We start from the raw sequence: 24,757 nt of genomic DNA on the forward strand, positions 1-24,757 counted from the left end.
AAATGTATGCTCTCATTTTTAGGAGGAGTATCATACATTTTCAGCAGGGCTCTGTAATTTCTAGCAGACATTAATCTTACTGTACATAATGCATTTGTTGGAGACTATTTTCAGCTGCATATCAATATACATCTGATGGTGTTTTCAGTATTTACAACAGTAGAATGATGGTTTTGGGATAAGCTCAAAATTATATGTAGTGCCTATAGCAAAGTGATATATGATGTACAGTATCAAGCTTTTAATGATTACTCACAGAACAATTCATGGATCTTGATTTAAAAAAATCAGGCATGTTTAGGGGACTGATATAAATGAGTGTGCCACTATACTGAGAGCCATTGTAGTTTAAAAAGTGACTGCATGAGGGGTGATATACAAATAATGAGTTTGAAATGATTTAAGTCAACTAAGTAAAATCATATCTTAGTTTTAACTGGATGCAGTGTGTACCTTTGCAACTCGACACTGCTGCAGCTTGATCTCTATGTCGTTCCAGTCCTCCTCAAGCTCAAACCAGCCAATGGGCTCGTCCTCAGACTGTGCTGGAATCCTTACACTGCAGGTCAGATGACAGCATGGTGTGTCAGCCATTCACATAAACTACTGAGGCAGACCCCCACACTGCTGAGGGGGGTCCACAACACAAGAAAACCTAGTCCACCTCACACCAAATTCTTATTTGATTGGACCATTCTATGTTGTTATTTGCCAATCATAGCCGTCTTCTCCAATTATAAGTATTTCAACTTGGAAATTGAAAACATATTAAAATCATAAACTTAGTTACAAATGGATTCTTACTTGTCTTGTACAAACTCTTTGTAATCCGTGTAGTCCCACTCGTCATACTTTTTGAACCTCTTGAAATGTTTCTCTGCATCAAAGGGGTCTTCATCTTTGTAGGCAAACACAAAGCCACATTTTGCACCAATGGCTCCTTTTCGCACCTTTTCACACAAACCAGAGAGAAAGTGTTATGTACAGCAATCCTCCATCACTGTCTGTGTTATCACACACTCTGTGAAATCATAGGGAGCCTCACTTTGATCTTCATCTGAGTGACCTGGAAGTTGCTCTGGTCCTCTGTTGACAGGATCACACTGGCTTTTTTCCTGCCGCTCTCTGTGAGAAAACCTGAGGAGGAACAAACACTCAGTTATAGATGAGAGGGGGCATGTGTATACTGTATTTAAAACTAAAGATCTACTTTTATTGGTCTCAGTTGTACCGTCTCCAGTTGAAGATTCTGTGAGCATGTTCTCTGGTCCTGATTTCTCCTCTTTGCTCTTTACATCACAGGCCTGTAGGTGCAGCTGGAGGGGCTTCCCTGCAATACATCATAAATAATTATAGCTGTTATCAGACATGCACTGAACTCCAGATAGTCTCCTGAAATTATCCAGAGAGGCTGTATGTGAGAACACAAATGTACGAGTCAGTTGCTATGGACAATCTCGGAAAACTCGTCTGAAGGAGCCTATGTGAGAAAACAGCGGATTATCAGGAGGATTCCTTCCGAGTGAGCTTCGTGTTAATGTTTCAAACATGCAGCACTGTAAACAAAAACATGTGACCTCCTCAGCAGAATTCATACCTTATGTCCTGCCTCATGCAGGCTGTACCCCCCCCTCACCTGAACTCACAGTTTGTGTGTTATTGTGAACGTGTGTGAGTGGAGAATCACCTGCTGCATTTGTTCATATATGAAAGGCAAACTCCGGAGAAAGTCCAGAACCCATTGTGGGGACATTTTCCAGAGATCATGTCTGACAACGGCTTATGTCATCTATAACACTGTTTTTCATCAATAATTCCATCCCTAAACTAAGAGGCTATGATAACCTTACTGAACTGCAGCTTCATAACAGATATAGCAGTTTTCGCCTCCATAGTCCACAAATGCATCTCCTACATGTCTGCGAAGCACTTTCTCTCCTGAGTCTATGGTTTCAATTGTCCGTGTGTGAGTGAGAGTGACAGAGGGAAGGAGGATCGGTTACGTTACCGTTGCGGTAGAGTAGTCTCAGCCTAACAGAGGCCATAGACACGATGAGGGTGGAGGCCCGGTACTCTGTCTCTAAATGGTCACTGAGGCAGGACAGGGCCTGGAGGACTTTGGCCACGCTCCCTCTGGCCAGAGCGAAGGCCAGGAGGGTCAGTTCTGCATCAGGACTTACACAGCAGCTACACAGAAGCAAAGAAACACACATAAGTTTGTTTTCAAGCTAACCTTAATACGATGCTTACATGAGCAATTTGTCACTGAATCCACTGAACAATCCATAACCTACTCCTATTTTTTATGGACTTTGTTGACTCAAAGTTTGGTTCTAATGCTCCAGCAGCTTCATCATATTAAATACAGTATATTTGAATTTGGTCCAAAATAAGGTGCAAACAAGCTATTCTCAATAGAATTTGGATTTTGGATTTCTTTAAACTAAACAAACTGAAGTTTTCATAAGAGAAAAATGTTAAGTTAGGGAAGGTTTCATAATTCATCTCAAGTATTGGGGCCACTTAAAGGGAAATAATCTTGAGATTGTAACGTTAGAGGAGGATTATCAAAAGATCAGCCTGTTGCATCTAACAAAATGAGACAGGAAAAGCATTCAAAAATACTCTTGTAACATCAGCACCACATTAACATGTATTACGTCTATGAAAAGATTGAGCAAGAGACTGTGTCTGTTCTAAAGAAAGAACCACACAGACTTTGAGGAATTTGCCTCTTTCGTGGAGGAGGAAATGTTTGATAGTGGTCAACTGTAGGGCTATTGTTGCTATTTAAAAGGGGTTTTGTAGTTTCACTCTCATTGGTTCAAGAAGTGGAAATCTGGTGAACATCCTTTTTTCTCAGAATATTATGACTTTTATCTCATGACTTTTAAGTACTAACCTCGTGATATTGTGATTGTTTTTCTTGTTACAATTTACAACTTATTCTCATAATATTATGACATTAATCTCAAAATCTTCGATTTTTTTTTCTTCAGTGTTGCATTAATACGCTGTCATAAAATGCATTTCTGCAACAACTCAAAATAAAGATTTCAATATTTACATTTCTTACAATTACATAAATAATTGATTATTTCTGTCATGTTGTTGCTGCAATCGTTGAATAAAACCGTGACCACCACTTGAAGGTCCATCAAATGGAAAGTAAATGTGTCGATAGATGGTGCCCGAGACAACCAACACTTTGATTTGAATGTGGCATGAGCTCAGTGTGGCAGTGATGGATGAGTATGAGGGTGTAATGCCTGCAGGTCATTACTCAGCTATCCTGAGCAGAAATCCATCCACCTCCTCCAGGATATTCAAAGAGAAGAACTTGGGGAACTCTGTGGATGACGGCGTGAGGGACAACGGCGGCATATGCCGTAAAGCTTTTCTGGGAAGAGAAAACAAACCAAAGCTCAGAACTCAAGCACTGCCCAGAAAAGAAATTACACCTTGCAATAGAACTGAAACATCATATTGCTCAAAGACTGTCACACTATTTTAAATCATACAAATGAAAAAAGAATGAGTAGTGTGTCTTACTGTGTGCTCTGTAGGACAGTATGAGCCAGTGCAGGGTTCGTCTCCATGGACGCAGTGACCAAGGAGGTGAGGAGAGACAGGTACCAGATGGCCGAAGCGTCAGAAACAGACACCTCTTTGCTCTTGGTAATCTGATAGCCGAGAGTCTTCAGGCCATGAATCCGTGTGTCACATCCATCACTCAGGCACCGCTTAATGTTGATTTGGATGTCTGGGGTTTGGTGATGAGATAATGTGGTTATAGCGGACTGATGGAATAGACTGTGCAAAAATGCTGCAGTCACTACTTCATCTTCCGGGAAGGATGCAAAATAGATGTAGACTCAGGGAGTCAGGAATCAAACAGTTCACTTCTTTGAACAATGAATTTCAATCTGCTAATTGTAATCTAGGAAATAATTTGCAGTAAAAAGCATGTGGCCATTTACAAAACTGAAACTAAAGCTGCTTCTGATTTAGCCTGTAGTTTTTTACTCGAGCCATGAGTGGAGAATTCCACTTATTATAAATTACAAAAAAAGACCATAAAATGATAAACAAGCTCTATATAAGAATAGCATTTGGAAAGTGCTTGTGGCAGTGTGGAGTCAGTGACACAGTTACAGACCAAGTTACCCTCATCTGAAGGAAGCCTCTGCAGCACATTGAAGAATCACATAAACCACTGCCACTTTGTAACAAATGCAGAGATGGAGAGCAGCTGTGCAGACTTAAGAATTAAACAACAAGCTAAAGAGAGTTTTGAGAGCAACAGTGTTCGCTGGTTTAGAGTTTAACGAGGATACATTTTTAGGGAGCACAGGTTATTACCGGCCATTGTTGGAGAATGATCAACATTAGAGAAGGTGTGCAAGTTATGGGTTTGAAGTTAAGAGTGGTTAACAAACATATGACTGAGGTCAATGGGGGAGAGTTTTTGATAGCCTGGATTTGGAGAGATTTAATATGTGGAAAGTTTTGAACTATTTGAGTAAAAGAGGTGTTAGTTTAGACCCTGTTAATCACCTCATCCCACCATTCCTCAGCGAGTCTAACCATCATTTCTTGTGCTTTTAAAGGCCCAGTGTGTAAGATTTAGGTGAAAGGGAACTATTTAATGTAGAATAATCCTCATGATGTTTTCACATCATCTAAATTGTATGAATTGTAGTTTTCTTTACCCCAGAAAAGGCCCTTTATATTTAAATACTTTATATTTACATCGAGGGGACCCTCTCTACGGAGGCCGCCATGTTATTTACATTAGTCCAGACTGGACAAACTAAACACCTTTTGAGTTTTTATGATAACTGAAGCTACCACAGGTTCTTTTTCATGTTTGGAAATGGAGGGTGAGGTGAGGGGTAATTAACTGTAACATGCAATTTCAACACTAGATATCACTAAATTCTACACAGTGTACCTTTAAGTAGTCTTTATCCTGTTATACTGTGAAACTAGTGACAACATCAACAAACAGTTGTTGGAAATGACCACACTCTGGAACTGGGACTGGGAAATTAAAAGGCTAAGAAGGGAAACTAGCCAAAGTGTCACTTACAAATAGGTCTTGGAATGTTTTGATAGATTTTCTTTTAAAGAGAGAGAATATGTTTTATATTAGCGATGGGGGGAAAACAGATCATTTTGATCAACAGGGCCCTGAAGGAAAGATGCTGAGAAGAATCTTAAGTGCCTGCAAAATGTGTTCCATTCAAATCTTTCTGTATGGAGACAACTATGGGATTACTGGTAAAGCAGGGCTTATTTGGAGAGAGAGAGAGTGACAGAGTAAGATATTGGCACTTAAATCCTTTGCTTGATTTGCATCTCTGAAGAAGAGATCTGCTCGCCCTGTGTTCCTGTCCTCACCACATGAAATCAGGGATAGCTTGCTTAATTGATGTCAAATGGATTTGGTGAGAAACAACAGGATCGGCCTTAGTTAGATCTAAAAACCACAGGACTGATTTTAAAATCACTATCATTTAAAGGTACAATGTTTAGAATTTAGTAACATCTAGAGATGAAGTTGGATTTTGCAGCTGAATACCCCTCATCTCACCCTCCCCTTCCAAACATGAAAGAGAACCTGTGGTAAAGTTTTAGTTTGTCCAGTTTGGACGACAGAATAAAACATGGTGGCCTCCACAGAGAGGACCCCGCTCCATGTAAATATAAGGTTTTTAGATATAAAGGTTCATTCTATGGTAAAGAAAACAATTCATACAATTAAGATGAAACACATCAGTGAAAACATCACTAGGATAATTTCATATTCAATCTCTGCTAAAGATCTCTTTCACCTAAATCTTACACACTGAACCGTTAAACGTCTGCAATTTTTCTCAGTTCTTGGTCACAGCTGCATCTGATTCTAACTTGATGTTATGTTTACTCAGTCACATCCACTTGTTGGTTTTAATCTAGTCCCTCTAGCTTCTAATAAGCAGGCGTGTGGCCTATTGGCTTTACAGATGGTACTTTAGGAGCTAGTCGGATAGCAGCTTAAACATTGATCCAAAAGTGAGGTATTTATCCACTCAACTACCTACGAACAACATGTTGCTCCTCTGTAGCTGACATCATGCTCAGCCTTTACTAGAGGGCAGCAAATGAGAATGAAAATTTCTCCGCAAGCATCAGTGAAGGAACACACAAGCCCAAGATTTAAAAAAACAAAAAAAACACATCAAAGCAGACAGATTAGAAGAATGTGACTCACAGGGGTGTGTGATGTTTGCATTCTCGAGGAGAGCTACGTAGCCTGTGACATTGCTGGGGATTCGGATATCTCTGATTTCCTGCAGGGAACGCCGGTTTTTCCCCACAGCAACTGAGACCAGCTGAGGCATGTAGCTGTGGTCATTGGAGGCTACAGCAATAGCCAGACGTCTCAATACCACATCTGGCTTCATTTTCAATCTGGAAAACAGAAAAAGAGATGGGTTTCAACCTTCAATTTAATGATCCACATGTAGGTCAGAACCTCCATGAATCAAGGGTCAACCACATGTGACAGTCAGCGGCAAAATATTGAGTCAAACATTACCGAATCCAGTGTGAGCGTGCACTGCCGTCTGATTGCCAGAAAGATGCAGTCTCTCCATTTGTCATCTTGTAGATGTCAGCAACATTAGATGAAGCTTCTATTGTGCTGTAGCACTGTGTGACCACCTTGACTTTGTCAACCTCTGGATCACGGTCGAGCTCTGCTCTGTATTGAATATCTAAATCTGAAAGAAACAAATACAGATTTGGATAACTGTCTCAAAGCTGTGCAGCAAAGGGAATCGGCTGCACTGCTCTACATGAATGTCCTGTTTCAACATGCTTAAAGTACACAAGAGAACATTCAGAAATTCTATTCAGAACAAGCAGGTCCTTTTTCATGCCCATCTGTGGTGTTCACCTTTCTCCTTTTGCAAGAGGAATTCCAAGAAGTCCTGGACCACACTGGACCTCATGGTGCAGATACTATTGTAGCCCTCTAATAAAGGGAAAGGAATGGCACTGCTGGGAATACGATTCCTGTGTAGAAACTTAAGGATCTTAGAAGCATGTGCCCCTAACCGGTCTTTGGTTTTGGAGAATATGTCAACAAAACCTGTGGAAACAATACAAGAAAAGAGGAGATGTTCGTTTCTGTGGTTAGCTCATCTGCATTGTGTCTATCCAAATGAGGTTGGCCTTGATCTCCCTGTAAAGAAATCATATCTCATACCTGGGGTTAGAGAGCATGCCTGTAGCTGTCTTATCACATGACTCAGCTCTCCCTGTAGATTAGCTCCATTGGAGTTCTTCAGAGCAATCAGCATGCCCTCGACGTCCACCACCCCATCTCCCTCTGCATCGAACTGTCCAAAAGCCTGATACGGGGGACAAACATCACAAACAATCTGTAAGGATATGTCTCTTACACAAAAATGGCCAACGATCTGTGTCTTTAAGTCATGAGGCACACAATATGCCCTAACTCTATTACCATTATTAGGTTAAATTGTAAGTGTGTTGGACATTTTGATTGATACAGTGTAGTGTGCAGTAATTTATAGCACAGCATTCCATGTGTGCCCACACAATGCCAGACAGACTAAAGCTCACATTCATTAGTTAACCCATTCATCTACAACCTTTAGTCAAACAGCACATGTCGGACAACAGACCACAAAGCAGCGTGTTGTGCCCAAAGAGGCCAAAGCTGAAGTGACAATAAACGTGTCCAGCAGAGGAGACACGATGACAGCTCAGTTCTCTCCTTTCGTTAGGATTACACATCAGTCTGTGTTATGGATCATGTCTGGCCCTCTCGTGACCTCACCACACAATCTTGTTTACTTCTCGCTCTTCGTACATGGGCATTAAAGCAGCCATCAGTGGGACACAGAATCATTTCACAGCACGTATGAGAGCCATGTCTCGATTGTACCTCTTCACATTCATCTCTGGGGGCGTCCCTGGTCTCCAACACCTCACAGAACTGCTCCACGTTGACGGACTCCTCTCCTCGGTTGAGCCGGTCCTCCAGCCACCGCACCAGGACACCCTCGTTCCCGGCTAGCACCGACTCGTGAATGGCGACCCCGGAGTCGCTGATACGGGCCGCCGCTTCTCTCAGCTTCACTTGTTCCAGGAGGACCCCGGGGTTGGGTGGTCCGTCGGTCGGCACGGGCAGGCTGTTCGGTCCCCTTCCGCTCCTTCCAGACGCGGAGCCTCCGCCGCCTCCGACACCGCCGCCAGTGGCCGCAGAGGCCGGACTGTCTTCCGCGAAGCCGGGGCTCTCCGTCTCCACGTCCTCCTCGTCGCCGCTGCCTCCGCCGCAGCCGCTCTCCGCGTTCCCCATGGCTCTTTCACCGACCTAGGGCGGCCCCGAGAATCCCTGCGGACCGTTGGGTGTCAGTTTCAGGACGCTAGCGCCGGGCAGACCTCTCCAACACTCACCTACAGCGAAAACTCCACCGTCCACTACTACCGCATTGACGCACCGTACGTCATCCTGCCGGAAAACGTCCTCTGCGTGCTTCATCTGCGCACGCGCAGCGGCTTCCGGTTCGCGGAAGCGCTCGTCTGTGTCTGCTGCTCAGCGGAAGGACGTGATGTGATGTCAGTGGATGGAAGCGGACTCGCTGGATCAGCATGCTCGCTTGTGTTGTTGTTGTGGTTGTGTCTGTGTTGGTGGCTGTGTTGTTGGTTCCCCGCGATGGGTCCGTTAAACCGGGATCACCGCAGACGATTACTGTGCGGCTCCTCAGCAGACATGAACTGTCGCTGTACGACGGAGAGCAAGGCAGCAAGGGCCTGTACCTGGCCATCATGGGGCAGGTGTTTGATGTCAGCAAGGGACACAAGCACTATGGACCCGGTGGTGCCTATCACTTTATGGCAGGTGACTCCTCACTTCTTCTCCTACAGTGTCCACAACGTGTTAGATCTCAGTATTAAACCACAAATCTCAATATTAAACCTCAGACCTCAATATTAAATCTCAGATCACAATATAAAACCTTAGATCTAAATATTAAACCTCAGACCTCAGTATTTAAACACAGATCTCAGTATTAAACCTCAGCTCTCAGTTGATGTTTGTGAGTTGTATACATTATTATTGTTGTTTGGGAAGTCACATGACCTGTAAGGTGACCCAGATGTATGGTGTCTCTAGTTGAAGGGTCTGTGCCTGAATCATTGCCTATCTGGGAGAAATGACAAATAAGTTTATGGGTGTACGTATAAACAAATAAGTGTATACACCATTATTCTGGTGTGCAGACATTCTCGGACATTCTCAGCAGCTATCATTGAACAGATTTGTGTGTGAGTGCTTTTGTATCCTTTCAGTATTTAACTACAATATATATTTCAACTTTTGGATAAACATTGCCAGATGTCTGTTTCCAAAGTCCATAACCTAAATCAGGAATATAAATTCTGCTCTAATAAGAGCAGCTATTGTGCATTAGTATCCTCCATACTGCACTGTACTCTGTGTTTGTCTGTGTTTCAGGCAGAGACGCCTCTCTGGCCTTCATCACTGGAGACTTCACAGAAAGCGGCCTGACAGATGATGTGTCTAGTCTCTCCCCCCTGCAAGTGGTGGCCCTGTATGACTGGCTGGCCTTCTATCAGAGGGACTACCAGACTGTGGGTATGCAATGCTCCACCTGCTATTATAATTCTTCGTTAGGACACACACACATTTTTACAAAAACAAAGTCAGTCACAGTTTACCTGTAAAGCAGCTTTAAAGATCTGGTTCAGTTCTGCATTAATACAGAATTTTCCCTTGGTCAGCACATTGTATAAAGTTTAACACTATTACGACTTGCAATAAAAACACAATCTGTGTCCTTTAAGGATTACTCAACAGTACTACATCAGGCGATTGGTGTTCTGCTCATGGTCCTGGAGACCCCATCTCTCTGATACAGCTTCAAACCATTCTTCATGCTGCTTTTTCCCCTTCGCACATAATGACTTTTACTAAATTTACTAGGATTGTTTTTAAGAAATACTCATGCTTTGTATACCCAAGCATGAGCATACAAAGAATGTGCTACATCTTTGTTTGGTGTTGACAGTAGATTGATCACATCACTACTCCTGCCTATTCCATCACAGGTCGCCACAGATAACATATTTTATTTCAACATATGTTAAAGAAAAGCAAAATATTGGCAATAGCATTAGTTTGTATCAAAATATAATATACAAAAAAAAACACAAATACATAATATTTGAATTTGTTTCATGTTGGACAGTTTGGGCAGGGAGATGTGTCATTTAGAACTACTTTCTGAGTTTTTTCAAAACTTGGTTAATTTGTCTTGCTCTGCTCTTCACCATAGGTCTCAGTATTAAACCTCAGATCTCTAACCTTGACCTTAACTTTGTGAAAATACAGCAAGACTGCAGTCTTGCATCTTCCAATCGTGGATGTGTTAAATTGACCCTCTCCCAATTTGAATTTCAGGGGTGGTAATCGGCCGGTTCTACAGAGAGACTGGAGAGCCAACACAGGCCTTGTTGCAGGTAGAAGCATCACTAGCGGAAGGCCAGCGAATGAAGGCCCAGTCTGATGCTGAGATGCTACATTTCCCAGCATGCAATTCAGAGTGGAGCCCTGCCAGGGGAGGAAGAGTCTGGTGCTCCACTAAGAGGTATAAGATAGTTCTGGCTTAATCAAATATTAACACCCACAGGCACAACTGTAATTTTGTGATGTCTTACAGTAGCTACATTATGGGTTTCCATTAGGCCTGATTCGTTTTTTCTCTTCAGTGGTGGAGTGGTAAGAGACTGGACGGGTGTCCCACGGAAGCTCTTCTCTGCAGGATCCACTGGTGTTCGCTGCGTCTGTGTGGAGGACCACTCTGCAGCAGAGGAAGACCCCAACCTGCAGAAATATGAAGGCTGCCCTCCAGATGCTGAATCATGTGCTGTCGGAGAATTTTAACCTCTTAGCCAACCTAGAAAATGGACCTAGTCAAAGCCTGTTATTTAGTTGCACAAAACTCAGGAAAACATGGGGACCTATAATTGTAACGCACATAACTAAGAGTTGGAATGAAGAATTCTCAATGCATTTGTTTTTGATGACCTTTATGTAAAGTTGTCCTCCCTTTTTCTAAAAGGATACACCAGGAAGAGACAGACTAGATATCTGAGCATACAGATACAATACAATGTGCATAAAAGATTAAACAATGTGCATAAAAGATTAACAGAGGCAAGATTTAGGTTTGTCACAATGACAAGCACAAACTGCATTTAAGTACAAAACAGTTGTAGTGGTCAAAAATATCACACATTTATCTGTACAATTTAACAATACTTAAAGAGGCCCCACTACCCGGCTGCCCCGCTTGGCCACATTCTCCCCAATGATCAGAAATGTCATGTGATGTTGATAAAGTGCACCCGTTAGGCTTAGAAATTAAGACGCGTTCAATGTAATGGGTCAAGACAACTTGACTTGAGGCAACATCGTGGGGACTATGATCGCAACTTCCTACGACGATCTCCTGGCAGGTCAAAAATGGAATGTAGTTTTTGGTGACTGATTCTCAGATATCATTTTAGATGATGACTATGACACAGAAAAAACTACAACTTAACTGACAGTCACAGGCATATTAGGCATTTTTCTAAGTAATGAGGAGGGTTGTCAAGATAATTTTGTTTTTTTCCCAAAGTGCCTTGTCAAGAATTAAGCATTTCTACTTAATTTTAATTTATCACACAAGACAGTATGAACCAATCATGGAAAAAACTATCATCATTTCGTTAACAATTTCCTCTGTTGCCCATTTATGCCATCTATCAACTCTAGTGGTAAAATAAGACAATGTCAACGTTATAATTCTGAAAATGACTAAATAGATTAGATCTCATTTGGACATGATGCTCATTTAAAAAATGAAATGAGGCGCTAGTCTTTTAAATCCTCCTTGCCTGTCCCACTTCATTCAGTAAAAACAGAATTGGGCTGACAGAAGAGTGAATGACAGTTTGCAGAGTACATGCTGTTGGTTCAGTCACTTGGTGGACAGCAGCCTCAGCTCTTAAATGAAGGTTAATATTCATTTGGTAGCAGTGATTTTTTTTGGTCACACATCATGAAGGAGGCTATACCAAGAGAGAAGAGGACAACCACTCCTCTGAATTGATTTGATCATTCATGATTGAATTGTACAGCAGTTACCTGCTTGTAATAATGAGAGGTCATCGGTACAAACACATTATTTAGCTTGGGAAAATGATTAACAAATTCTGTCCAGCTGTCACTGAGCTGGAGGAGCTGCTTATATCATCTTTAAGATACTTTGATCAAAACAGAAACAAAAAGACAATGTTTCACTTTCAAATTGAACGTCCCTCTAGAACATTAATAGTTTTTCATAGACTGGAAGAGTATAAAGGCTATGGTCCATGTCCAGGAATCTCTTGTTAGTTTGTCCTGCTACTGATGTCCCTTGTCCTGGTGTGCCTGAAAAACTGTGCCGAGTTGGGCCTGGCATGGCCAGTGTCAGAGGATGGAGGATATCCAGGCCAATACATTACGATACCCCACCCAGAGTTAGGACATCAAAGCAGATGTCACACACCCTCACTGGCTTGTTCAGGTCGAACTTGATGATGGGTATCTCCTTTATAGAGCACTTGTGACACAACAGGCGCCCACAGTGGCGGCTGGAATTAACAGTCAAAGACAAGTGGACAAGTGTCAAGAGACGCAGGATTAATCATATAGTTTGACACTAAATGCAAATGAGTAAAATGATTGAAACATTTATAGAAAAAAAACATTACTAACCAGTGATGTTTCCGTGTTGTTACACCAAACTTGGCAACACATTCATAACAGTTTGACCCATCACACCATGGGGGCTCTTTGGACAGCATATCTAAAAGATAAAAAATAAAAAGTCTAGTTATAATAACTGGTATCAGAGCATATCTTCATGTGCGGAGAATCTCTGAAATATGATGAAGTGTAAAAACTAACCTAGAAGGCGAAAGAGCAACTGTTTGGTTGCAACTTGGTAGTTGAAAATGTTGATGCCCTGATTATTGTTGATGCCCAGTCGAGCCCCAGCCCTCACAATGGCACGGCACAGATTTGCATTTCCTTTCATGTAGGCCAGGAGCAGAACTGCAATAACACATAGACCATTCTCATTTTGTGACAGGCGTAGTACTGGTTTTATTGTGAAACATATATAAAGTTAACAAAAGAGATAATTAAATCTACAGTACCTGTGTTCCCTTCATTATCTGGTTTGTCCAGAGGGTATTCAGGCATACACTCCAGGAACAACTCGAAAATGGCGGCAGCATTTTCTTTCCCATAATGGCCTAATACGTGCATCGGTGACTGACCCCTAAGTAGGCATAAGATAAAAAGGAGACATACGTTGACACTATAGACCACAGAAGGTTATTTGTTATGCTCTTAGTTTTTATTGCATGTTAAGCATCCACTCTTTGCACTGTGCATTGTCTCTATCAGTCGCAATGCCAACTGAAGCCAAACTGAACGCTCCACTCCATCTCCTCCGGCTCTCCATACATTGTCTAAGTTTCCAAATGCTGTTGTTTTTACCCAGTCTGAGATTACATGTGTCCAATGACACAGTTTGTGTGTGTGACTGCATAGGTCGTGAGTTTGTGAGCACGAGAGACGAGCTAAATTGAATGCGCACAGCTATGAAGAAAGATTTAAGTGATCAGTGTTGATATTGTGGCAGTCATTTCAAACAAATCAATGTTTAAACTGTAGCGGGTCAGAAATGTCAGCTGTGTGTGTGTCTGCCAGTCAGCGGTCGAGAGAGAGAGAGCAATTTGCTATCGCCCTTATCTTTAAAAACCGCAATCTATTTTTTTGCGGTGTTACCACTTAAATTAGCTTATTTCCCAAATGATTAAATAACACTCCAGTAATTTAATCAGGAAAGTGTACCTGAGATTAAAGGCCTCAGCATCAACGTTGGACTCTGTGAGTAGGGTTCTCACATTATTAAGGCGGCCTTGCATCACAGCCAGATGCAGAGCTGGAAAGAGCAGGAAAAACAGAGAAATAAATAAAATGTTCTTTACAAGGATGAAGGTGGATGGGAAATAATATAATGTACTACTCTAACTGAAACAATGACTACTCAGGTGAAAACAATATACTGATTCTCCTCAACAATAGAGGTGAAAGAGAGACTGAGCTTATTATTTATATCGGAAATGTGTCAATTTAAATGGTATTTGTTTAATAAACGTATCCCAGATCAAGTTATAATAAAAATAAAATGATATAAGGTACCATTATTTCCATTTTCATCCTCAGCAGCAAAGTCTACTCCATTCTCGATCAACACAGAACAAATAGTGGCCAGGTCCTGTTGGGCGGCCAGGTGTAATGCTGTCTGCCTGTGTTTTGTCAACTCATTTACTTTTGCTCCAGCAAGCAACTAGAAAAAGAGAAAAATAAAAACAGCATCACATACACCACTCTTTCTTTAACACTTAAACTGGCATGAATGGGAGATGCAGAGGAGCAACAAGTCTACCAGGTTGCGGACAATGATCTCAGATCCAGCCTGGACAGCGAGGTGGAGAGGGGTGAGTTTGGCTGCATCCTGAACCCTGGAGTTGACATTGGCTTGGACGCTGATGAGGAACAAGACACTTTCGATATCTGAATTTTGCACAGCCACGTGTAGAAAATTACGGCCTTTGTTATCCACCTGTATGGAAACAGAGGTTTGAGAGATCAGTACTGTAACTGTACAGAATTTTCATTGGTGCAACAGTAATACTGAAGATGAAGACAAACTGGTGCATTTAAGTCTGTGCTACCTGTTCAGCAGCACCTGGCTCCCTCTTGAGGATAGCCTCTGCTGCCTTATTGTTCTTGTGCGTCATGGCGCAGGCGAAGGGGGTCATTCCTTGACGGTCGCGAATGTTAAGACGAATGTCTGGATGGGAGATGAGGAGCTGGATGATGACGTTGTGCTGGCTGCTAATGGCAGCATGGACAGGAGCTCTACCCTCTGCATCCTGGTAAAGTGACAGTGAGAAAAAGAGCATGATTATAGCTCACTTCGTAATCTATCATTTCCTTGACTGGTGCAATGGCCGTTGTAAATTGGTTGTTTGCTTAGCCTGTGGTAATGCTGGTTGTAGCTTTCTTTCTGAAACTGTGAAAGTGACCTGCTGGACTCAGTCTATAAAACTGGAGAGTTTTCAATGCTGTCTGATGAGATGAATGGTTCTAGAGATATGCATTCCACATACAGGCAGATTAAGACTTCTGGAATTAGTAGATAATTTTTGTAGCAGGAAAAAGTATAAGCACTATCTAGGGATGGGCGATTGTGAAACCATGAGCCAATATTGATGATTTTTGTACCAGTGAGTATTTGTAACAAAAATACTGATTGTGAAGAACAAAATTCCTCAGCCCTCCATTAAACAATCTTTGAATGAATACCATTTCAATGTTTAATTATCATCATCATTCCAGTGATAAAATAACCTTTAATATAACCATCTTTTTGTGAATAATAGAAAAACGTTTTCATAAGTAAAGCATTGGGTGTTTAAAAAGAATAAACTCAGAAAAGGATTAGAAATGTATGTTATTAAGTCATGGAAAAATCTAATATGCCACTGTAATGCTCACATAGGACGAGTAACATCAAAATATTGAGTCAAGTTAATAGAGATCCCTCATATTCTCATCAGAGAGTAATGGACCCTCTGATGTGATGGGACTGACCTGGGTGTTAACATTAGCTCCAAACTCTAGAAGGCACTGCACCACCTCCTCCAATCCCCAAGTGCTCGCTAGATGGAGGGGCGTTTGCCCATCTCTGGCTTCTTCGTCTCCTTCCCCATTTGGCCCTGGCTTCCTGGGGCTGTTCACGTCACACCCGCTGTAGACATATCACATAGAGAATAAGTAAAGACACTTAGATACAAATATGTCATTACATCAAGCTTACAAAGACACCATATTTTATTTGGTAATATTTAAAAAAAAATCTTAAAATAATATAATTGGTCCATATTGAAAAGATTCATAGACTCTGCAGATATGTGCATCCACGGTATCTAGTAGTATAACACGAAGTAGAGTTTGCAGACCTGCGAATGAGGAAGCAAGCAGACACCTCATTGTTCTCATCAACAGCTCTGTGCAGGAGAGTCTGCTGGCAGCCAGAGGGCCCTGTGCTCCAACTAGTTGCATCGCAGCCATGGCGGACCTAAGTGGGACATACAGGAAACAAAACAGTCAAAATGTGAAAGAATGACTGTTTCTCAAATATTATTACACCTACAAAACATGTCTTTTTATACATCTAATACTCTTGCATCACTCAATGCAATGGTAATTATATATTTGTTTCCCCTTTTTGGATAAATTATTCCTAAATCAAACTTATATTCTTTATAGCTATTCCAGAGGTTATCTCACTAAAAGGTATTGAATTAAGTTTTGGTTTACAACTGAGAACACATCAAGAATGAATGAAAAGCGTAGTATTATTTCTCAATTGGTTGTGTATGAATTTGTCTCACCAGTGTGGATGCAATATCTTCCAGGCCGTTCTCAAGAGCCAGCCACAGTGGAGGGTCCCCTTTGTCATCCACCACTGACATATCAGCTCCTCTTGTGCAAATGGCATCTACCACCAGTGGCAGCTGGTTACTAATGGCCAACTGTAGTGCTGTTTGTCCCTCTTGAGTTCTAGTCATAGAGGAAAGACAAAACAAAAGATACAGAAAAATATATGACAATTGAAAAACACTCATTTCAAAGTTAACTGGCAGATGATAAACATAAAATAAAGAAGTCTTTTGAAATAAACACATTTCTATGAAACTACTGTATTTTGGGTCCAATCTTGTTTTTGTTACTACTGAACACTATTGCTGAAGTCTTACTGAATCCAGTTCAAATAACAAAATAAAAGCAAAAAACAAGGGCAGGGGGACCCTGAGTGGGGGTGCATGCATAGACCATCAATAGCAAATGACAGCAGTTTGCGTCATTCCGGATCATGCTCCCTTTCCTTTCCTCTGCTGTCACCAGACTAATGAAGGTTTATAATGCTCATAACAGTCATAACCCATCATTGTACAGATTCCTAACTGCAGCATCACCAAGGTATTACCTCACATTGATGTCAGCCTGATGTTCAAGAAGGAAGAGTGCACTCTTGCTGTCCTGTCTTTGAATGGCCATATGAAGCAGGGTTTGTCCATTGGACATAGTGTCGTTGATAGAAGCCCCTGAGCCCAGCAGCTGAGCTGCTATAGTGTGCATACCTGACAGAGCCAAATTATACATGTTACACATCACAAACAGATCACCAAGCACACTTACTCATGACAGACTTGATAATTCACAATCAACTGTTTTGTTTGGTGCAGAGCTGTGTACCTGTCCAGAGGGCCAAGCCCAGCACAGTCTGGTCCATTGAATCTTTGAGACTGAAGTCTGGAATGATCTGGAAGTTGTTGGTGGCATGAAGTGCATTGGCTGTAGTAGATGCAGTAAATATAGGGAGAATTAAAAGAAACATTTTGGTAAGTTTGAGTACCTTGGTGATAATGCAAAAATAGCTTATTGCACCCATTACTTTTACATCTTAGTTACGGCTGTTAAGATTTATGTAACATGTACTGACCTTTTTGCTCAAGGATGACAGAGACCACATCTGGGTGGTTGTGAGCAATGGCCATGTGGAGAGGGGTCTGTGTCGCTACGCCATGGGTGTCGTCAGGCAGAGCCTTTTGTGTCTGTAGGTTGGGGTTGGCTCCCTGCTGGAGCAGCTCTGCTGTCAGGCTTGCCAGGCCACAGCGACATGCTGTATGAAGCGGGCTCTCACCCTGAAAAAAGAGATATTAATAAGACTTTTTATTAGTAGTACAAAATAATTTCCCTTTCATTTTATGATTTAGGATTAAGGCCTGCAGGCATAAAAAGTCAGATTTGAATTTTCAGATTCAGTCATTTCAGATTTTTGACAGGAATCCACTGCATGATACTGATTTAATGTCCCACTAAAAGCTTTCACCTTCTGTAATTTTCTCCTGCCATCTGTAAAATATATCTAAGGTGACATCTTTGTTTAACACTTTCGTCTGACCTTATAAACATTGGCCAGTGGACACAGTAATGAAAGGTCAGAATTTCACTCTGTTAAAAAGGACATACTACCAGCACACTACACTGCCTGTTTATATATCAAACATATAATTAGCCAGTAATCTGGAGTAACAAAAAATATATTTTTTGGGTCAAATATAGATATGAGCCTTATTACAGATTTATAGTAAACGTTTTGTGTGTGATTAATTGATTTGAGATTTCTTTAAAATTGTGTGTGTCTTCTTTTTCTATTTTTATCTCTGAAAGAAATGGGCCAAATATTTTGGCATGACGCAGAAATGAAAAATATGTATGTATGTCAATGCTGCTTAATTCATACGTACCCATTTGTTGACATGGTTGACCTTCGCTCCATGAGTAGCTAGGAAAAGAGTAGCTGCCTCGTTGCCTGCCCGTGCTGCTCTCTGCATGAGGCAGTTTTCTACAGAGACGAGATGAAGATGAAAATGTTTTGAAAGTCAAAATGCACCATTAGATTCAGACAAATATTGCTGCGGTAAAATTATTAAAAAGCACCTGTGGTAGTGTCAGGTGCATCAGGGTTGCTCCCTCTCTGGATGAGCTGTGCTGCAAAGCTATTCTCGTCAAATGAGGTGCCATTTACTACTGGTGCATCGTCCTCAAATGGATTTACTGATGGGTCTGAAGACACGGTGATATACTGCAAGGCCAGCCACAGAGCTGTGCTGCCTTCATGGTCCTTGAGTTCGAGGTCAAGCCTAACAAGATGGATAGATAACATCAGGTAACACACAGGATAATCTTTGGAGGTAAATAAACACCAGGGTGACATGATATGACATTGCCTGTATGAGTAGGTTACATTTGTTGTCTACTCTTATTTGACATGGCAAAGAGTAGAAGAAAAAGATTAAGTTTATCTTGTAATTAAGGTCAAATTAAGAAATTGCACATAACGTAACTCACTGTTTGCAATCTAGTAACTGGCTGAACACTGGCTCATTCCCTGATGCAACAGCTTCATGTAACGGAGTCCTGAAAACAACAAAAGGAAAAAGGTTGAAGCATCATGATACTGCGAGGCAGTTGGCCTCCTCCGCGATCCATCAAAGCTCATAAGCCAAGAGCCCAATGACACACCTGCCCTTGCTGTTCTGCATGTTGGGGTTGGCTCCGGTCTTGAGCAGAGCCTCTGCGATTCGTGCCATGCCACTCATTACTTCCACAGAATGTTTCTTGGGGCTAAAAGAACAGACCAGATGAAGTGGGGTTTCCACGGCCCCCACTGTGGCTGCATTCACCTGAGCTGAGTGGCGAATCAGGAAGATTGCTGCAAATTCATCACCTGGAAAATGAAAGAAAATGGTTATAAAAAATGAAACTCTGCTTACATGTATTATCTCTGGAGTTACTTTCTATACAGAAACAGTACTGAAAAGAGTGGAGTGGTTCTTCACAGAAACAGTTTATTTAAGCATTTGATGAAGAGGGTATCTTCCAAGGTTTATTTTGCACATTATTTTTTTACAAGAAACACACATGGATGAGTGAAATAGTGACCCCGCACCTCTTTGGATGGCCTTATGCAAGAGGCTCCAGCCACTCTGGTCCACCATATCCACATCAGCTTTGTTGTTAACCAGAGTGGTGGCAATACTTTCCAATTTACGAGAGAGTGCCAGGTCTAATGCCAGATCACCATTGTTGTCTAATTCATTTAGCTTGCCAGGGAGCTGAAAACAAGAGGAAACATAAAAAACTAAATATTAAACCTGCTTATAGCATAGTGACAAAGATTGAATGTTCCTCACTGCTTACATTGTAACATACAAAAGAACATTTAAGAGATCGTGGTGAACTGACCTGCGGGTCCATCTCAATAAGATAGAGAAAGACCACATCTTCCCGCTCAACTTTGATGGCTTTGTGGAGAGGATACTCTGTTTTAGATTTGATCATCTTATATAGAAGTTGGGCACTCATGGTGCTGAAATCTTCTTTTCTTAGATCATCCTGACAAATAAAAATGGAAACGTTCAATGGAACACAATAAAGAATCAGCTTTGAATTAGCCTGTGGTGGAAAACATCAGCAAGTGTTACCTAAGGAAACGTTATAAAACGGAGAGAAAAAATTAGACTGGAGGTGTCAAAGATTGATGTCAGCTAACACCCATTTTCTTCACCAAAGTCATAAAAATAAACGTTGTAAGTTGTCAAGGTCTGGCTTTATTGTATCATAAATGGTGATGTAACAAAAACTGGTGAGGCAAAATGCAAGTATCTCTGATGAATCTAAAAGAAGTAAACAATGGTTCAAGGTGGCATATTTGTCTTCATGCCTCAGGACTCTTGAAAACCATAATACAGGTAAATGATCATATAATTAAGACGACTTTCAATCTAATATGGTTTGGTAATACATCACTGAAAAACAATACAGACTGTTCATCTATTCCACAAGCACATGAAAACACCAAAGTCCAGTCAGCTGTGAACAAACACTTAAGGTACTCACCCAGTGACTGGCTATGATCTCCCCACAGTAGTTCATCAGCGTGGTGGCGTTTAGTTCCTCAGCTGTCTGGTAGAAGCGAATGCAGTTCCTGACATTCACAGAGGACATCACGCCTTTTTCACACCTGTCCCAATGGAAAAACAAATGTTTTTCAGGCCATTAAGCCACATGTGGTACTCTTCAAAACGTTCTGCTGCGTCACTGCTGCCACTAACAGCAAGGAAAAAAGGCAGTGTACTTGCTGACCTCTCTCGAAGCAGCTGTAGCTGGAAGCGGTTAGCCAGCTTCATCAGGTCAATAAGAAAGGCATCATCCTCACTGAGTTCCAACTCATCAGTGTAAGCCCAGCGCAACATTGCCATGGCAACCTCAGGCTTACAGTCTGGGAAATATTTATATCATAAAATTAGAGGTTTACATAGAGTGATCGTTTACAAACATGCTATGAATACTGGCTGATAACACATTTCTAACACTGGACTTAGCAGCACAATCATTTTGACACACTGCAAAATAACCATCCATTTATTACTTTATCCAAAATGGATGGATTTTCATTCTAAATTAAGCTACTCTTTTAACACAGTGGTGTCACAGGGGTTTCCTCACCTGATAGGTCCAGCTCAGAGGTGGAGGTGAGATTAGCCAGACTCCAGACATCACTGCGAGCAGCCAAAACAAACTTATGGGCACTAAGCGTTTCCCCTGCAACTTTCACTTTCAGATCACTGCAAAACAAATGAGGAACCAAGATATATCAATAATCCTGAGGTTAAAAAATAAAGAAACTAACATCGATGAATATATCAAGAATCAAAATGTTGCCTTGATTAGAACACTCAACAGCAAAACCATCAAGAATAGAATGGAATAGAAAAGTATAGACAATCAATTTCATTGTAAAAGAGAAAGCAGTGCAATTACATTTATTTTTAAAAAAGAATACAATCTGAAAAAAGACACTAACCTTTGTCAAATTTGAATTAAATACATTTTAAATACAAAAAAAAAAACAATAAATGCAAAACTAAAAACATAAAACTACAATAATGAAGCAGGATAGTTGGTTTTTAATCACACAACACACCAGATGCAAAACTATTTACCATTTGCATATAGCTAGATTTTGTAAATGTGTAACTATCCATTCCATGCATGAACCTCACCTGTAATGTTCCTGCTGATAGAGGTCGGCCACGATGTCCAGCAGACGACTAATGAAGGTGTCTGCTGCTGCTGCAGGGCTGGGGGAGCCCTGACCAGAACCCTGAGCAGCAAGCACAGCACAGCGCCTCTCTGTGTCAGCCAGCTTCTGTTGCATCTTCACATACTCCTGCCTGAGCAGGGCCAGGTGCTTCTGCAGCTTGGCCACCTCCTCTGCCCCACATCAAGGTGAAGGAAACAGACAGAGGAGAAAACGTGACGCAGAGATCGAAGAAAAAATAAAGTTTAAAAAGACCTATTTCTGAACACAGGTTAGAACTGAACTCTTTGAAGCACTTTTCGCCTAAAATTTAAGGGGCTAGTCCAAAGTACATTCACTGGATAGTGTTTGGTATTGATTTTACACTGTTTGCTTTCAAAGATGGCTGTGGTGCAGTTAGCCCCACGCCGGTCCATATGGGGTCTTTCTGTGTGGAGTTTGCATGTTCTACCCGTGTCCTTGTGGGTTTTCTGCGGGTACTCAGGCTTCCTCCCACAGTCCAAACACATGCAGATTGGAGTTCAGTTGATCAGACACTCTAAATTGACTGTAGATGTGAATGCCAGTGTGAAGGGTTGTTTGTCTTTGTATGTCGTCCCTTATGATAAGCTGCCGACCTGTCAGAGGTCATATTGTGTATATTGGCTCCAGTCTACACAAAAAAAAAGACTGCTGATTAAAGATGACTTTTGTTTGTTATACTACAGGATGAAGCTGGTGAGTTAGAGTCGCACCTACTGGTGGTTTGAGAAATTTGGCTTGAGACATTATTTCTTTTTTAAGTCACTTTCCCATGTGACCAAGGTTGAGCAGAAGCAGTAGAATTTCAGCAGTCTCTGAATCTTAAAACCTGTCTACAAAAGTAGTCCAAGTAGTTTTGTTTGGACAAACCTTTCCCAGTTCCTCAAACTGAAAAAAAAGACCTTCTATGGATGTTTGAGTCATGTCTCAGTCGAGAGTACTCAGATTTGAACTGAGGCCCATTTCCTTCCTTTAAACCAGTAAAGTTAAAGTGAAGAAAGAACGCTGAGGCGGCACGTTACTGTGTCCTCCCTTGTAAACCGTTACTGGCACTGCTACTGGTCATGAGGTCCAGAGAAGAAAAAAACCTCCTGATCAGCTCAACACAGGAAGGGTGGTATGCTTGAGCAGCCGCTTAGGGACTAACGGACCAGCCACTGGACAGCGTATTTAATGTTCTTATCCACATTTATTTTTGCAGGATTATCAGGCTGCAAAACAAATGTTCTGCAAAAATAATATCTTCTTAAAATTTCATTTAAGATTTCCCACAGATCAAAACAAAACTTCAGGACTTGTGAACATGATCTAGTCTCTTTCAGCCTTAACCAATGTAGTAAGTCCTTATCAAACACAGAACACACAAGAAAACACCGTGGAAATTTACTACAAGTCATAGAATCCAGACATTGCAGCAGAAGGTTTGAAGAAGACATTCATGTTTTTTCATTGACGTAAAGGCTCAGTGATATGGAGAAGGCACACACACACACTATTGCACCACAGGTTGGCGGACTGTTTGCTCTCCGGGTTGAAGCTGGTAAGCAGATTTCCCTGAAGGAGGAGCACACAGCAGGCGCTCCCTGATGTACTGGCCCGAGTAGAGGTGTCGCCCTCGGCCTGGGCAGCTCTGCCAGGTGGTGCAGCTGATACTTGACAGGGAGTGACACCTGCCACCTCCACTGCCCAGTATTTACCTTCCGATTAACAACAGTAATATATGTGTCAAGGTTGTCTCAAACTACACCTTCACAAACTAAGCGGCAGTCACTGTTGTGGCGAAATGATTGCCTAATAGTGCAGTTTGATGCCAGCTTTGTCGTTGACATGTAGCTAAGCACTAATGTGGACACTACCTGCGAACTATAAGTTAACATCCGGTTCTTATATTCTCGGGTGTCAAACCAGCAGAGGTCAGGAAGACAAGCTGTCCCCCGCAGACCGGACCAGCTTCATCATATCATCTGTAGCCCGGTTCGGCTAACTCCAAAATCCAGCTAGCAGCACATCCGACAGCTAACGGTGGAGCTGGGGGAGGAGAAGCTAACGCAGCGCTTCGTGTTTTCGGCCCCACACGACACACGGTTCATGAAACAGCCGAGACACGGGTTCGTTCCGTCCCTTAGTTCAACTAGCACACGAGAAGAACAGGGAGTGAACCAAACAGTGAGGAAAAAAATCTATCTCATACCTTCCGCCATGTTGCTCAGCGTTAGCTCCGGAGACTCTATCGCGATATGACGGACAGGCGGATAGTAGCCAGCGGTGCTGCGTTCAATAACACGCGAAAACACAGTTCAGCACAAAGCCGCTCCCAAACATCTGTCTTATTCTGACTTAGTTATTCCGTGAGATGTAGTTTTACACGCGTGATTAAGTCCACAGTCTGTTCATATGAGTTAATGAATTAAATATATATTTGGGGGAAACGATGCTAACTTAGGGAACTGTTTTTGCCACCTACAATAACAAACATCTCTTGTGACAGGTATTCAGCCTCTTGTGATATTTCTGAATGTGAGGAAGGTTTGTACTTGTGTTAAAATGTGATGGTCCTGCTGCAGAGTTTCATTCAGGACATTTATACTCGTTCCATGTTCAGGACAAACTGGCAAAAAGGCTGGGAGACGTATGCTGCCTTCAGGTGCTTCCCCGTACACTCCCACCAGCAGATGAAGTTGTATTCACGTGCCGGCTGTTTATCTTTACCTTGAGGATGTCACAGATCTAACACTCCTCTGGTCTGAGAACATGGGGGATGCAAATCTCAGCAGGCTGAAAATCCGCTTTGCAGAATAAGTCATCCCCCTCTTAAGTTCCCAATGAATGTTTGATCTGTTTTGACTCTTTATTTG

At 41.7% G+C, this 24,757-nt stretch overlaps 3 protein-coding genes across 4 annotated transcripts in view; 1 reads left to right on the top strand and 2 right to left on the bottom strand.

Annotated features, from left to right (window-relative positions):
- The window catches only part of zzef1 (zinc finger, ZZ-type with EF hand domain 1), a 33,607-nt gene extending 25,100 nt beyond the window's left edge, over nucleotides 1-8,507 (bottom strand). Inside the window, exons 1-12 of the mRNA XM_020085660.2 lie at nucleotides 7,961-8,507; nucleotides 7,256-7,400; nucleotides 6,944-7,138; nucleotides 6,584-6,767; nucleotides 6,257-6,456; nucleotides 3,553-3,763; nucleotides 3,284-3,400; nucleotides 2,009-2,187; nucleotides 1,232-1,330; nucleotides 1,046-1,137; nucleotides 805-950; nucleotides 454-559 (exon numbers count right to left, since the gene is read on the bottom strand). Coding sequence (XP_019941219.2) covers nucleotides 454-559; nucleotides 805-950; nucleotides 1,046-1,137; nucleotides 1,232-1,330; nucleotides 2,009-2,187; nucleotides 3,284-3,400; nucleotides 3,553-3,763; nucleotides 6,257-6,456; nucleotides 6,584-6,767; nucleotides 6,944-7,138; nucleotides 7,256-7,400; nucleotides 7,961-8,374 — 2,088 coding nt within the window. The 5' untranslated portion in view covers nucleotides 8,375-8,507. The remainder of the gene's footprint in view (nucleotides 1-453; nucleotides 560-804; nucleotides 951-1,045; nucleotides 1,138-1,231; nucleotides 1,331-2,008; nucleotides 2,188-3,283; nucleotides 3,401-3,552; nucleotides 3,764-6,256; nucleotides 6,457-6,583; nucleotides 6,768-6,943; nucleotides 7,139-7,255; nucleotides 7,401-7,960) is intronic.
- Nucleotides 8,508-8,566: 59 nt separating this feature from the next.
- cyb5d2 (cytochrome b5 domain containing 2) lies at nucleotides 8,567-11,113 on the top strand. Its single transcript, XM_020085667.2, has 4 exons — nucleotides 8,567-8,917; nucleotides 9,536-9,676; nucleotides 10,502-10,688; nucleotides 10,810-11,113. The coding sequence occupies exons 1-4, from the start codon at nucleotides 8,668-8,670 to the stop codon at nucleotides 10,982-10,984; spliced, it is 753 nt and encodes a 250-aa protein (XP_019941226.1). The 5' UTR covers nucleotides 8,567-8,667; the 3' UTR covers nucleotides 10,985-11,113.
- ankfy1 (ankyrin repeat and FYVE domain containing 1) lies at nucleotides 11,114-24,180 on the bottom strand. Of its 2 annotated transcripts, none has more exons than XM_020085663.2 (25): nucleotides 24,094-24,180; nucleotides 21,844-22,054; nucleotides 21,287-21,405; nucleotides 20,924-21,059; nucleotides 20,678-20,801; nucleotides 20,024-20,173; nucleotides 19,728-19,893; nucleotides 19,301-19,505; nucleotides 19,127-19,195; nucleotides 18,716-18,918; nucleotides 18,523-18,620; nucleotides 17,715-17,916; nucleotides 17,468-17,566; nucleotides 17,199-17,352; nucleotides 16,603-16,771; nucleotides 16,168-16,286; nucleotides 15,800-15,956; nucleotides 14,878-15,078; nucleotides 14,589-14,765; nucleotides 14,342-14,489; nucleotides 13,991-14,081; nucleotides 13,288-13,412; nucleotides 13,037-13,183; nucleotides 12,845-12,935; nucleotides 11,114-12,720 (listed from the first exon to the last, which is right to left on the bottom strand). In XM_020085663.2, exons 1-25 carry the CDS (start codon nucleotides 24,101-24,103, stop codon nucleotides 12,588-12,590), a joined length of 3,504 nt encoding a protein of 1,167 aa, XP_019941222.1. In that variant the 5' UTR covers nucleotides 24,104-24,180; the 3' UTR covers nucleotides 11,114-12,587. The 2 variants fall into 2 exon arrangements, with proteins under 2 accessions (XP_019941222.1, XP_019941225.1); XM_020085666.2 differs by lacking the exon at nucleotides 24,094-24,180 and adding an exon at nucleotides 23,759-23,901.
- Nucleotides 24,181-24,757: the final 577 nt, after the last annotated feature.

Source organism: Paralichthys olivaceus, chromosome 15 (assembly GCF_024713975.1).
Source record: "Paralichthys olivaceus isolate ysfri-2021 chromosome 15, ASM2471397v2, whole genome shotgun sequence".
Classification (NCBI taxonomy): domain Eukaryota; kingdom Metazoa; phylum Chordata; class Actinopteri; order Pleuronectiformes; family Paralichthyidae; genus Paralichthys; species Paralichthys olivaceus.

Coding starts and splice junctions, on each gene's coding strand:
- cyb5d2 (XM_020085667.2), top strand. CDS start 8,668: ATGCTCGCTTGTGTTGTTGTTGTGGTTGTGTCTGTGTTGGTGGCTGTG. Junction 8,918..9,535: donor TGCCTATCACTTTATGGCAG/GTGACTCCTCAC, acceptor TCTGTGTTTCAG/GCAGAGACGCCTCTCTGGCC. Junction 9,677..10,501: donor GAGGGACTACCAGACTGTGG/GTATGCAATGCT, acceptor TTTGAATTTCAG/GGGTGGTAATCGGCCGGTTC.
- ankfy1 (XM_020085663.2), bottom strand. Junction 19,506..19,727: donor GCATAAGGCCATCCAAAGAG/GTGCGGGGTCAC, acceptor TTCATTTTCCAG/GTGATGAATTTGCAGCAATC. Junction 14,082..14,341: donor GGATGAAAATGGAAATAATG/GTACCTTATATC, acceptor TGCTCTTTCCAG/CTCTGCATCTGGCTGTGATG.